Source organism: Poecilia formosa, unplaced genomic scaffold, assembly GCF_000485575.1.
Source record: "Poecilia formosa unplaced genomic scaffold, Poecilia_formosa-5.1.2 Scaffold421, whole genome shotgun sequence".
In the NCBI taxonomy this organism is placed as follows: Eukaryota; Metazoa; Chordata; class Actinopteri; order Cyprinodontiformes; family Poeciliidae; genus Poecilia; species Poecilia formosa.
This window is the reverse complement of record NW_006800360.1, coordinates 289,964-303,285: the sequence shown is the minus strand read 5'-3', so window position 1 is coordinate 303,285 and position 13,322 is coordinate 289,964. Positions and strand designations below refer to the sequence as shown.

At 40.6% G+C, this 13,322-nt stretch overlaps 2 protein-coding genes across 5 annotated transcripts; both read left to right on the top strand.

Moving 5' to 3' along the window:
• The first annotated feature begins 57 nt into the window (after positions 1-57).
• lrif1 (ligand dependent nuclear receptor interacting factor 1) lies at positions 58-7,744 on the top strand. Its single transcript, XM_007576963.2, has 3 exons — positions 58-2,159; positions 2,821-4,375; positions 5,949-7,744. The coding sequence occupies exons 1-3, from the start codon at positions 2,152-2,154 to the stop codon at positions 6,678-6,680; spliced, it is 2,295 nt and encodes a 764-aa protein (XP_007577025.1). The 5' UTR covers positions 58-2,151; the 3' UTR covers positions 6,681-7,744.
• Positions 7,745-8,571: 827 nt separating this feature from the next.
• Positions 8,572-11,221, top strand: LOC103155311 (uncharacterized). Of its 4 annotated transcripts, none has more exons than XM_016663454.1 (3): positions 8,572-8,734; positions 9,345-9,896; positions 10,597-11,221. In XM_016663454.1, the coding sequence occupies exons 2-3, from the start codon at positions 9,357-9,359 to the stop codon at positions 10,960-10,962; spliced, it is 906 nt and encodes a 301-aa protein (XP_016518940.1). In that variant the 5' UTR covers positions 8,572-8,734; positions 9,345-9,356; the 3' UTR covers positions 10,963-11,221. The 4 variants fall into 4 exon arrangements, with proteins under 4 accessions (XP_016518940.1, XP_007577022.1, XP_007577024.1 ...); XM_007576960.2 differs by having other exon boundaries at positions 8,573-8,721; XM_007576962.2 differs by having other exon boundaries at positions 8,580-8,721; positions 9,345-9,839.
• The last annotated feature ends 2,101 nt before the right edge of the window (positions 11,222-13,322 follow it).

Here is a 13,322-nt window from a genome sequence, read left to right as displayed (position 1 = left end):
TTAATCACTGAAAGAAGGTTTTTTTTCAGCAGTGACACCAAATGCAAAGACTAAAGCTGTCGATATATACTGAGGATTTTGATTACTAGAAGAAGGAACAGATGGGTTGCAGATGTGAAGGGAGAGAACAGACTGCAGTCTGAGGAGAGAGAGAGAGAAAGTGGCACAGGGGGCGAGGGAGCGTATACAAGGGACTAGGAAATGAATCTAACACTAAAGAATAACTAGACATAAGGAACATAGTAAAATTAGAGTACTAGATACCAGGAATAAATATTATGAACTAGAACCAGTAAGAAGGATTGAAGCAAAGAAAACCAGAAACACAGCTGATCTAATCAAAGAAAGACTAAGGACAGAATAAAAATGGAAGAAGAATCAATAAATCAAACCCTAAAACAATCCAAGATCCTGACAAAAGCAGTTATGATTAACTGCATATTAATATGCCAGGCATATTAATACTCGTGAGATATTTCTGTGCATTCATTTGTTCATGTTGGGTTAATATTCAGAATTGTGAACATGGATAAATTGTTGTTTCATTTTAGAAGCAATGTGTGTGGTAAAAGTTGAACATATGGTGTTACTCTTACCTATTTGGTCACATCTCCGGAATGCTTTCTGCTATAAAAAAGGTAAACATAGACTATTGAAAAGAGTACAATCTATTTTACTTAACAGCTATTCAGCTAAGACACAGACACAGCAAAATGCTCCTTTGACGCGTGTGTGTTCTTAGTGTTGAGGCAGTGTGAAGGAGAATAGGACTGGGACAACAGACTAAGACAAACACCGAAACAAGAAGTTATGCCCTACCTGTTTCACCAAGCCTGGAGTAACATGGATAAAATTTCATTTGCAACGTTTCTGTGACTGTCTACCCTTCAGACAGACAGATTGTTGGTAGATTTTACACTGATACAATTATTATGAAATTGAACATATATATATTTTTTTACATTAACAAAATTAAATCAGTTATCACTTGCTACAGTTCATGACTTGCTGCTTACGAGTCCTATTACTTAATGACATACTAATCCTACCATTGCATTATGTGTAAACTGTAGTGAGACATTATCCATTCATAAATATTCACCCTTTACAGTGACTGACCTCACTGAACAGAGGTCCTGCTTGACGATGCTGGCAGTGTCAATGTTGGTCAATACCTGACTGCTTACATTCTATTACTTTGTACTTATTAGGTAAATAAGTAAGTCTCCTCCATTTTACAAATTATCTACTTAGCAATGTGATGCACATTCTTTTCCTTTACCACTTTGCAGTCACTTGGTTAATAAAAATGTATCTAAGAGAAAAAAATGTAATGTGTTTCTCAGCACATTGAGGTATTTCTCACTATAATAACACCCAAATAATCGTCATAGTCATTTCAACAAAAGTTTAAATATACTGTTGATCACACTAATATACAGTGGATTTACAGATGTACCGTCTAAGTGTACGCATAGACTAATATAAAGCTCAGATGACATAAACCTGAGTATTTATGTCATCTGCAGAAATACTGTGGTGATGCAAACGTTCCCCCAGTATTTCTTTTAAAAGATGTAAAAGTTCCATGGAATTTTGTTTATAAAATATTATTCTGCAGGTGTAACTTTGTGAAAGTTTGGAAACATCTACAGATGACCAAGCGATTTTTTTTTACCTCAAGGGGGCAGTAGTTCAAAAAAGTCATTGCCATTTCTTAATTTAATTAAATTATAAATAAAGTATTTCAGTCCCGAATGCGAATGAAATGAAACGTGGAAATTCTTCATTCAGTTCATGTGAAAAAAAGAAGAAAGAAAACTAATAAAAACGCAAAACAAATCATCCTAAAACTCCAGCCTGCAGGTGGCAGCAACACGCCAGCCAACTGCTCGCCTGGTTAAGGTAGTAGAAGAAAAGGAGGACCCTCAACAATTCAGTTAACTGTGTATTGGAAGAAAAGCCATCGGTGTTTGTTCAGATATAAGCTGTAAAGTGTCGATGAACGGGTATTTTTGATACGTCAGTGATGGATACCGTCATTAGGTGTGCTGACCTGTGATCCGCACCAAGCAGAAAGCAGGAATTAGCCTGTTCCCTGAGGCTTGCTCCTTCATTGTAAACCAGGTTTTATCAATTTAGGAGAGCGACATGGACAGGTATGTTGGAGACAACTCTTTTGCTGTTCAGTGAAAAATAAAATAACGGAAACGAAATGGCAGGAAAGAGCATTGATTTGCTCTTTTACATCATTAAAATGGCACTCAGACAGATTTAAACTTGATTAAGGGCTGATTCTTTTATAAAGTGCTAAATTATTAAGGACAAATTGAACTCTTGAAGTGAGTATTTTGAAATTGTTTCTGCCGAATCTTCATTTTAACATTAAATAACTTGCTGTCATTCATGTTACGTTCTATAATTAATTATTTCAGTGGAATGCACCATTTTGCATTACCATGGCATGTATCGCATAAAGAGCCTGTGAAACCATCACAGGCATGAGATGTTCTCGAGAACTCTGGAACAAGAAACAGATCCTGAAGGTTTCTCAGAAATCCCACATATTCCATCGCCCACATCTCAGAGAAAAGCTAATAAATTAATTTACACATGTATTTAATCACAGTGAGATTTTCTAAAGCTCAAAATCTACTCCTTTGGCTGCAGTTTGCCTTTACAACAATGCTTTTTAGTTGATCCGCTGATTAGAGAAGCAACAATAACTGCTGAACAGTAGAATGTTTCTTTTAGTTTAAAATATGTAGTTTTGATATTTCTGTTGTCTTTCCTCATGTGTCCGTGCTTTTTTGTGGGTAGGAGCAGTGTCCTCTACCAGGTAATGCCTGCTATTGGAGCCGATGGGAAGGATATTATGAAGCTGATTCCTGTCCACCGGAGCAACGGGCAGCCTCCCCCGACCCAGCAGGACGTCGGACAGTCCTACTTGAGTCAGACACATGTCCAGGTAATCAATGGACAGTCGTTCCCTGCTCAGACGCCCGTCCTGAGAACCACTGGACTGTCTCACCCGACCCTGACGCCTGTTCAGTTACTCAATGCACAGTTCTTCCCGACTCAGATCCCTGTCCAGTCTTTTCCCATCCAGACACCTGTCCACATAATTAATGGACAGTCCACCCCGGTGCAAATGCCTTCCCAGAGGACCGATGGACAGTCCTACCTGACTACGGCTTCTCAGAAAGTCTTTACAGTGTTTAAACCCCTGCTTCAGAGCGCCTCTCCGCCGTTTGTTTCTCCGCTGAATGTGTTGGATGGTCAAATGGACTCCTTACAAACCCAAAGTCCTCAGCAGTCTGGATCCCCTTCAGTAGGAGGCTCCAGTGAGATTCCAGCATCAGAGACATCTCCAGCACTCTGCAAGTCAGAAGTCCCAAATTTCTTTACTGAAGCACATGTCCCGAGTGTTTCCGTATCCAAGCATCAGCCAGGCATCAAGGATCAGACATTTTCTCCCTCTGCAAGTTTCTCTGCCAAATGCAGCTCCCCCATTGATATCTACGTGTCACCAGACAGCACAGAGAACCCAGAGGTGGCCCAAACCATTGGCTCTGCGGCCGACAAGCTGAGAGAACTGGCAGTGATGGTAAACGCTTGTGATTCGCTGTGCAAGAGTGCAGGATCAGAACCGTTCACCTGTGACGCACCTTTAAAGAGAGGACCAGCCCCCAGGTTAAAACTGATTCCAAAGGCGTCGGGGAGACCTAACAGCCCAACCCGGTGGGTCATAGAGGAGATGGGTAGCCGGTTAGCCATAGACCCCTCCTTAAAGCCGCCTTCTTCTGAATCTGTCCATTTCTCCAAGAAGTATGCCATTCCCAATCAAACCCTGCTGGAAAATCCGAATCCTTGGGTGATGTATGATGGAAGGATGTTTTATGGAACCAAAGCGGGCCGCTCGTCTTCTAAACTCCCCACAGCCACACAGTCACTTCCTCCATCTTCACAACAGCCAGTCGGGTCAGCGGGCTCGCTAACAAACGAAGTGATTGATCTTTGTGACGACGACTGCTCTCCGTCCTCCAACATGTCCTCCATTTGCTGTGAAGAGGAAGACCATGTGATCTTTGTGTCTTATGTTCCACCTAAATCCAAGCCTGGCTCTGGTCTGAAGGATGGGTTGGGAAGTGGAAGCTCCAGCAGCAGGACTAATGCTACGGCTGGAAGAGACACAGGTCAGGTCCAGAGCCCCTCCTTCAGCCTCGATGGTTCTGGTCCAGCAGAGCTGGTCATAGTTGAGGGTTTAAACCCAAAGTGTCTGATAGGAATGACTGAGCAGTGTCCAGATAATCTGGAGATGGACACTGAGACGGGACGCTCAGGGAGTCCCAGGAAGGAAGAACATCCTGTACAGGTGAGGTCGCTTCTGATCATGTAGCTGTCTTGATCCCAGTGGATCCTTTAAGATCCAGAAAACATTTGGAAATGCTGACCTGATAGTGGCTCGCTGCATTTGTTGTCTTCAGTTTAGAGTAGGGGGCTTAGAAGATGGCTTCCTATTGAAGCTTCTGATTCAAGACACAGGTAAAGGACTATTCCACCTCATTTATCGCTGCCTGAAGAGTCTTTAATCTGCTGTAGTCTAAAAACAACAAAACTTAGACTCTTTACACTACTTTATTCTGTACTAGTAACAAAATTGTGTAAAGCCAGTTTGTAGTTTGTAAAACCTTTATTTAATGTGTGAGAGTTTAATAAAGGGCAATTTAGTGCAATTTTGCACCTGGACTGCATTAGAGATGGTACATCTCAGAAATCACAATACTTTGTACTGAACAGCAGATTATAGACTCTCAAGGTACCAAAACCTTAGGTGGAATTTATCTTATGTCGTTTCCTGAATCAGAAGCCAACTTCAGCCTGATGGGGTCAGATTGGGGTCTGCAACCATTACAATCCAAAAAGCCATTTTTCCCATTAGTTCAGCTAAATAAAATGGGCACAGAGCCACGAACCTCCTTATAGTTTCTGATAAATTATCTACTACAAAAAATTTGTTGTAATTTTTAAAGAGCAACTATTTTTAAGTTTTAAGATAAACACAAATGGCAACAAGAGGGAAATAAATATTGGTTAATATCAACCTGTTACCAGTTTCAGGTTATCAACAGAAGTTTCTTGATTGATTCCAAAAGAAAACTAAGGCGTTGTAAGATTGTTCCTAATTTATGCATAAAAGCAATTATCTTCAAGCACATGCCTGATGCTTACTGAACTCAGAGGCACCACAGAGCATGCTGTCTGATTTAATAAAGTGCTGATCACTTGGGAACCTCATTAAGGGGAAAGTGGCTGATTGACTATAGGGTTACTAATTCACTGAAATGTTCCTGCTGTTGCCATACCGACAATCCTGAGCTGGACTGTTCTCGGCCAGAGCTGCTTTGGTTGATGTGAACCAGAGTAGAAATCTTGCGATTTGTCACCGTTGTGTGTTTGTAAGACTCTGGAATAAGTTTTGCTTTCGGGCTGCTGTGCAGGAAGAAACAAATCAGGATCAGATGCCTGGGGCGGCCATATTGAAATGGGAACGTTGGTTCCAAGTGTTCCTGTGAAAACCTGATCACCAGCCAGACCATGCATAACAGAAAGACGAATAATTAATCAGAGCCTCAGCAAGACTTGTAACAAGTCTTGGCTTGTGCTTCCCAGAGGCAGTTTTCTCTTGTTTTTAAATATGAATCATAATATTCATCTCTATGTCCTTCTCTATCCAACCCAGCAGATTTCTCCGTTAAGTCTTTTTTTTTTCCTTTGTATTTGTCTTATTTTCATTTGTCAGTTTGGTAATATGTCTGCTCAAAGAAATGTCTGATAGAATAACTTAAAAGAAAAGGCAGAAAGTGTATTCATTGATATGTTGGATGTGTTAGTAGTTCATAACCGATGCCTTGTTGAATAATTGCTTTGTTTTTTCCAACCTGCAGAACTCTGAACTTCCTGTTCCTGTGGGGACATCTTCAACAGCACCAGAACCCTGTCAAAAATCCGACCACCAGCTAAGAAACATATTTGGGATTACAGCTGATGTAAAAATTTGCCTTCAAAAGATTGATGAAATGCCACGTTGGTGTGTCTCAGCAAACGTGGTACAAGCAAAGTCCCAAGGTGCAGTGGACGGGGATGACCCGTCGAGAGACGTTCTAAAAGCCAAAGAGGTTTCTCTGCGCGACTTTCCCAGTCCAGATAAACTGGACATTAGCGTCCAGACTGAACGGGAGCACTCACCGTCTCCTCAGTCCAGAACTCTGAGAAGTCCATGTGTCTCAAAGGAGAACTGCTGTTCCTTTTCACCTCAGGCCAAGCCTGTGTTCAGCTACGTCGAACCCATTGATGAGGACTTCCCCGACGAAAACGACCTTCCCCAGTTACAGCAGGACACGCCTGTCCATCCTCAGACGCAGACATGTGTGGAAGTCAACGCGAACACTAGGCGAATGGGGCGGACGAGGAAACGCACCATGTGTCTGTGCTGTGTCCCCCCTATTCTGCTTCCCGTTATCAAATCCGGCACCAGGTTGGAAGAGTTGGAGATGTGGATGTCGGCGACAGAGCCGGCGAGTAAACGAGTAGGGCGAACGAAGGGTGTGAGGAAAACCTCCACAAGGATCGACCACCCCAGCTGTAGAGTACACAAGCCTCCCGCCGCCAGTGACTAATCCACCGTCCTTGAGGGATTAAAAAGACACGAACAGATCAGGAGACACAATGAACATCAGGCGAAGAAGCGACACAAATGACCAGTACCAATGCTGGGACACTGCAACACTACAGGGACAGACAGGAGCTTCACGTTCTACCTAGCTGAAGGAATAGTTAGTCATGTAACATCTTTGCTCCGTTTCTATCTTCTGAAATATGCAACATGTTTTTATAAACTTGGTTGTATATCTACAGGACTCTACAGATAGCTGCACTAAAAGGTTTCTAATAAGACATGTTAGTATTTTCTTGTTAATGTAGGTCTAGAGTTTGAGTTTATTATTGCTTTCTTATTGCCTCTAATTGTCGGAGATTATTTAGGAGTCATGCAACACTTACTAACCTCAGTAGTGTGTAGTGTGGCCAACAAGACGCCTCAATCACAGACCTAACATATTTGGGATTACAGCTGATGTAAACATATTAATGCATTATGCATCAGTGCAGATGCATAATGCATTAATATGCATCTGTACTGCATAATATTAATGCAGTAAAAATACTTTAAAGGGTACTGTGCCCCCTCTTAGAAAAAGAAATGTATAGCACTAGGTCACTACACCATGGTTTCAGCTTATTAACCACACAACCTTGAATAGGAGGAACTCTGTGTGTCTTCATTCAACTGGGGATACTGTGCTGATTCTATTTTTTTAATTATTATTTTTGAGATCTAAACACTCCTTTTCTAAGGGAATGTGGAAGTCTTCAGGTTTTTAAAGTTGTGTGTTACTGAGAAAATGGCGCGGATCAGTACTGATGCATAATGCATTAATATTCTACCAGTTGGTTCTGGTCCTATGGATTAAAGCTCCACCCAAAGTGCTTTCTGATGTTTTTATGCATGCCAGAAAAGCTCCTGCTGTGTCTAATTTATCAGTAAAATAAGAAATCTATGACAGTCTAATTCGGTTGTAACATCAGATTGCCCATCTAGTTTGTCTGTGCTGGATCTACAAAGTTAACTCTTTTTACTAACTCTTTTCTAACAACTATTAAAGTGCAAATGTTGCCATTCCAATTTATAGTAATGCTTAAAGGAAAGCACACATTTTGTGAATTCATTGTTTTAATGTTCCTACAGTAGTGTGTCTATTCCATTTAATTGACAAAGACAAAGTGAAAACATTTGTGTAAAATACTAGATACCAAAATGTCACATGTAGAAAATATTCATATATTCATCTACTCTCATTTAGCCCACATTTCTACATTAAGATGTTTTCATTAGTCTAATTTCCTCTTAGAACAGCCTAAATATTCCCAAGCCAATGTACATTCATATTAACGTAATTTAATTTTATTTATTTATTTCAGAAACTCAATTACTAAGTGAAACGCATTGTATAGATTAATTCCATAAATACTAATGTTTGTAAGCCTTTTTTAGGTTGATTGTGATTGTCTCCAGCTAATGAAAAAAACATTTAAGATTACAATATTAGCTCAGACCTTTAAACAATTTAATACATAAATGTAGGCTTAAGGAAAAGCGTGTTTCATACCCCACTCCATTTTATTTCCAGAAGGTGCTTTTAATCTGAAATTCTAATCCAGAAGTTCCTAACTTTTCTAATCCTCTGAGTCATTTTGCTCTCAGTCCACCAACACATATCAGCTTGGCACTTTTATACAGTATTCTAGTTTTTTTTTTTTTTTTTAGATTAAATATATTTTAAAAGTGGTCCAAACTAATAACAAGAAGAATAAATGTAAAAAAAATATATTTTCTGGTATTTTTTTTATTAAAATTTAAAACTACTCCAACCTGCATTTTTTTTTAAATCATATCTCTATTTAAAAACACTGGATTTACCAACTTGCAAATGCAATGTCTCCGGATTCAACTTCCGGCTCCGAGCTGCAGGTTTTATCCGCTTTTATTCTGAAAAAGTCTGCACCGGAAGTTTGTATTTTTTTTCCATTTGCAAATCGAAAATGTGCTATCGTGAACGTGTGACAGTTTAACTGTACTCATCCGCTACCGCCCACATCAAGGTAGGTGGAAAAGGTCGTAATGGTTCTTGTGAGAGGACCTTGTTAGTAATATTTAGCTTTATAACAGCTAATATTGGTTCGATGAGGAGCCCCCCCGTTAGCTCAATGTAACGTTTGATTGCGAAGAAGATTGTCGTTTCTTTCTGTCTAATGTCTGTCTGACTTATTAAATTGAGCTAACAGAGAATACTCGAGGCTTTTAGTCAGAAGAAGTCTCAGGTATGTTCGCTTTATCAAAACTTAAGTCAAACATATTTTCTAACGCCCCAAACAGCTAACATCCGAGTTCACCCCTACTCTTCCGGGTTAAACACTAAAGGTGTTTCAAAACGTTATTTCCCTTTCACCTGTTCAATATTTAAAACCAATTATTATATTTATTTAAACTTTTATAAACGTTACCTTCAGGAGCTGCATTGTAAAACTCCTCACTGATGCAAAACAAATGTTTTAAGTCTTCGTTGAGTAGCAACCTGTTATAGCCTACACCTTTGCACAGGAGAAACCTTAAAAGTATGTTTTATTTTTTCTTGAATCAATGGAAGGCAGTAATCATGTTGACTGAGTCAGGGTTTAGTTGACATGAAAAGTGGATTTATCGTAATTTATTCTTTTCTTCCTAGATAAATCTAAACATGGAAGAGTGTGGAGATTGGGAAATTAACATTCCTGTGGAGGCCGAGGTGAAAACCGTTCCCCTGAAGAATTTACCGAACTCAGTCATCAGAAGAATAGGCCTCCCAGTCTCTGAGGGCGACTCCGCCTGGAAGCAGAGTGACTCAACAGATGTGACATGGATCTGTCCAGTGGTGGTCAGACGGAAAGGACAGGAATCTGTCTCAGGCTCAGGAAGACATTTGGCTGACAACCTGCTCCCGTTTGTAGGCACGCAGGTTCCAGCCAGTCCTTTGAAAATGTCTTTTGTTTCCTCCAACCGAGCAGCCAGGGACGTGCTCAAGAACATCTCCCCTGGAAGACGTTCGTCCAAAGAAGAGTTTTTGAGTCAGGACACAGCTCTGCTGGCCAATGATGATGCTGTCGTCGTCTACAAAGGGCAGATTTATCTGTGCATCAGGAAGGCCAAGAGAAGAGCTCGGAGGACACGGAAACAGCAGCCGGTATGTCAGGCTGCCATGCCTTCAACATCAGGCCAGCCATCTACAACCCACAACAGGGTAAATTAGTTTAGCAAAACAGGAAGAATTGTCTGTGAAAACTGAATGGTTCACTCTTACCTCTGGAGCCCACACCAATCTAAGGTCATACTGGAACAGAGAAAAGGTCATAACTTTTCTCTGTTTGCCTGCCTAGCCTAGCCTACTCCCCTCTGACTACAGGAAACAGGCATTGAAAGGTTCACGAAGAGCTGAATTACGACCAATCAGAGGGGGATCCCACCCTTTACTATCTCTGATTGGTTTAGACTACAATATGGGCCCAATGTGTCCCAGATTGGGCCCAGTTTTTTTTTTTTTTTTTTACCTCTGATGTCTGGTTACACCAGAGGGACTTGAGATTTTTTTTTTCCCAGATGTACTATTGAGAAATCCGGTCACATTTGTGACCAAATTGGTGGCACCCTAGAACACCAGCAAAGTTTCCAGATTGAAACTTTACAGATATGTAATTTTCAGATGGGATGGAACTGAACAGTCTTTTTAAGTTTTTCCTTTTAACACAGTACGTTTAAGCCAGGCTGGGTGGATCTTGATGTGCATTTTGGAGAATGTAAATGTGTCACGAATTATTCTCCTTACTTCACTTCTACGCTGCACATCAAAGACAATAAGCAGAGGTTAAAATGAGGAATTTACTGTGAAACATTTCCTGTTATAAAACAATCTGAGTCTGATGTTCTGTTTGCCCGTTTTCCAGGAGCTCATCGGTGGCAGACCGAAGACAAAAACCAATGCAGGTAAAGTGAAGCGCTGTGAGAAGGCCGCACTGAAAACAAAAGGCGTTTCCTCTGTCAGGGATGTGTCCTCAGCCCCTCGGCCTTCTGACGGCACACACAGAGCAGACGGTAACAGTCCAGGAAGAAACCAGGAAGAGGCTTCTGTCTGGACCAATCACATGAACGGGAGTCAGGAGGTGAACAGTCAGGACGATGAGCACAGTGGCAGCCAGTGGTGGACACAGGCAGAGCCTGTTGGGGTCGCTGCCGCCTCCATATCCAGAGATTCTGAGTATGAAGAGCTGGAGCGGGAGGAGGAGATCGCTCACCTGTATCAGCTAATTTAGACGTTAAATAATGAGATGATATGGCATTTGTTTTTTTGTACACTCTTGGCTCTGGATTTCTTCTGCTCATTCTGGACTCATTTCAAACCCATGATCACTGCGGTCAGACTTGGAGGATGTCTCCATAGAAACTTTACAAAGACAAACCCTTTATTTAATGCTGTAACAGCTCCTCTTACATTCAGATCTATAGACATTATTAAACAGTTGTTTGAATCTTTTGAAATGAGCATAAATAAACTATGATGAACTGACCTCTTCAGATATTTGTTTTATTTCAGCCGAAAGTCCAATTACTAAAATACACAGTTCACCTAAGTAACTTTTATGGGTTAAAACCAATTATGTGTGCTATCATGTTAGCGATCAGCTTAAGAAAAAAAGAAATGAACATGTCGTTTTATATAAAATGAGTTGGACAATTTAAACCTCTTGATTCCTAAATCACTGTTATTAAAGTGACAGAATCCAGCTTTTATTATTAATAATAAAACATTCATATTTGTTGAAACTGTCACTATGTGGTGTCAGTAAGGTATGAGATGAATAATCTGTGATCAAACTGAGCTCCTCTGCCTTCTCCTTGTGCTAACTAGAAATAACCAATCAGAGCCAGCAGGTGGGTCTTAGCGCTGTCAATCATCCTCTTTTGATGCTGCTCACACCCCCTCTCCTGCTTCCCTTTGTTTTGTACTACACTGCAGCCAGCATAGCCTGTCATGAATTCTCAGGTTAGTTAGCATAACCACCAGTGGCAGCGGATAAATGGTTTTCCTGTAAGTGATTTCTCTGCCATTAGCACGTTTGTAGCTGTGATTGACAGCATTAAGCCCCTCCTCCTGGCTCTGATTGGTCAGCAGTGGTGTGTTTCTTCAGACAGCAATAGCAGCTCAGGGAGGAGATGCAGGAGATTGATCTTTTCACAGATTATTTGTCTTATAGTGTCACAACATGGTGACAATTTTAACACAAATGTAAAAAAAAAAAAAGTTACATAATGGAGTTTTAAGGTTTCTGTTACAAGTTGTGACCATTTTCTAATGCAGTTCAACTTTGACACACTTCTGACGTTGCCGTTTCACACGTTTAGCCACCAGGGGGAGTTAGTGTTATTTCTGCCCCGTTAAATTGCATCACAAGGCCTTATCCAGCAGCTGTGCTCTGTGTCACGGTTTTTAATGTGAGGCCAGCCTCACACGTTGGACGGCAGGATGTGGAAGACAGAAAAGATGACAGAACTCTGGTTCTTCTGTTCATTTCTATAAAGTTCTCACGGTGGGTGTAGCTGCTGCTGTTTTGACGTTAATAAACTGGTGGACTGTCTGGACTACAGGTTGCATTTCTAACATTTATTTAATTTTTTTGTTGCGTTCTCCTTCCAGTCCTTAGGCGCTCGTCATCAGTCCTTCGGGTTTTCTGAATCTGATTACTTCTTTTCGTTCTCTTTTCTCCCTCTTGTTCTTTCTGTTAAAGCTTTTTAACACGTCTCTGCAGTTATAGAGTCAGATAGCACAGAAGTGAGGAAACAAAGACAAGTCCAGCAGTCCATCATTAACAGATGAGTATTTGAGCAGACTGAGGAAGCAGAGTCAGACAGACGCTCCATCCTTCAGATTGAGGACGGGATGCCAGGTTGGCAACTATCTACTCTGCTGGACCTGAAATCCTACTTTCTTTCTGCCAAATAGCTTAATCTTTGGAAAGTCTACAGCCACTGTTGTTGAAACAACTTGGGTTTCTGTGACTGAAGATCCTGTTAAAGGGGTAGTATTGTTTTTTCCAGGCACATAGTGTTATTTTTGTAGCACAATCAGGTAACTATGTTATCTACAATTGTTATAAAAAAAAAGCTACATCTATATATCAAATTTGACTTAAAAGAAGTTTGACTTTGTAACTTAATGCCTTGAAATTGGACCTCTGTGTCTTTAAAAACTGTTGTTCTTCAGGACTGTTGTGATGACTCCCCTTTGGGAAGTCATCCCTATCTGGCTGCTCTGTTAACCCGTTAGCACCGAGAAGCTACAAGGGGCTCAGCAGATGTACAGTCCCACCAGGTGTTTGCTAATTTCTCTTGGCTAGTCTGAAGGAGCTGAGTGAAGGATTTCTCAAACATGCATGAAATAATCAAGGCAACACTCCAGGTATGTTTTCTGTGAGGGAATAACATGATGCAAATCTCAAAAAAAGTAAATTGTACATAAAACTGCATCTTTAAGAATTGGTTCTTTGATGATTTTTCTGTTTTGTTTTGTTTTTTAGACTCAACACTGAAATTGCTGTCTGTATGATTTAAAACTCGCCTATCTTAAACAAAACACGTTCTTTTAAAAATAACCAGGACTGAAATTTCACTGGAC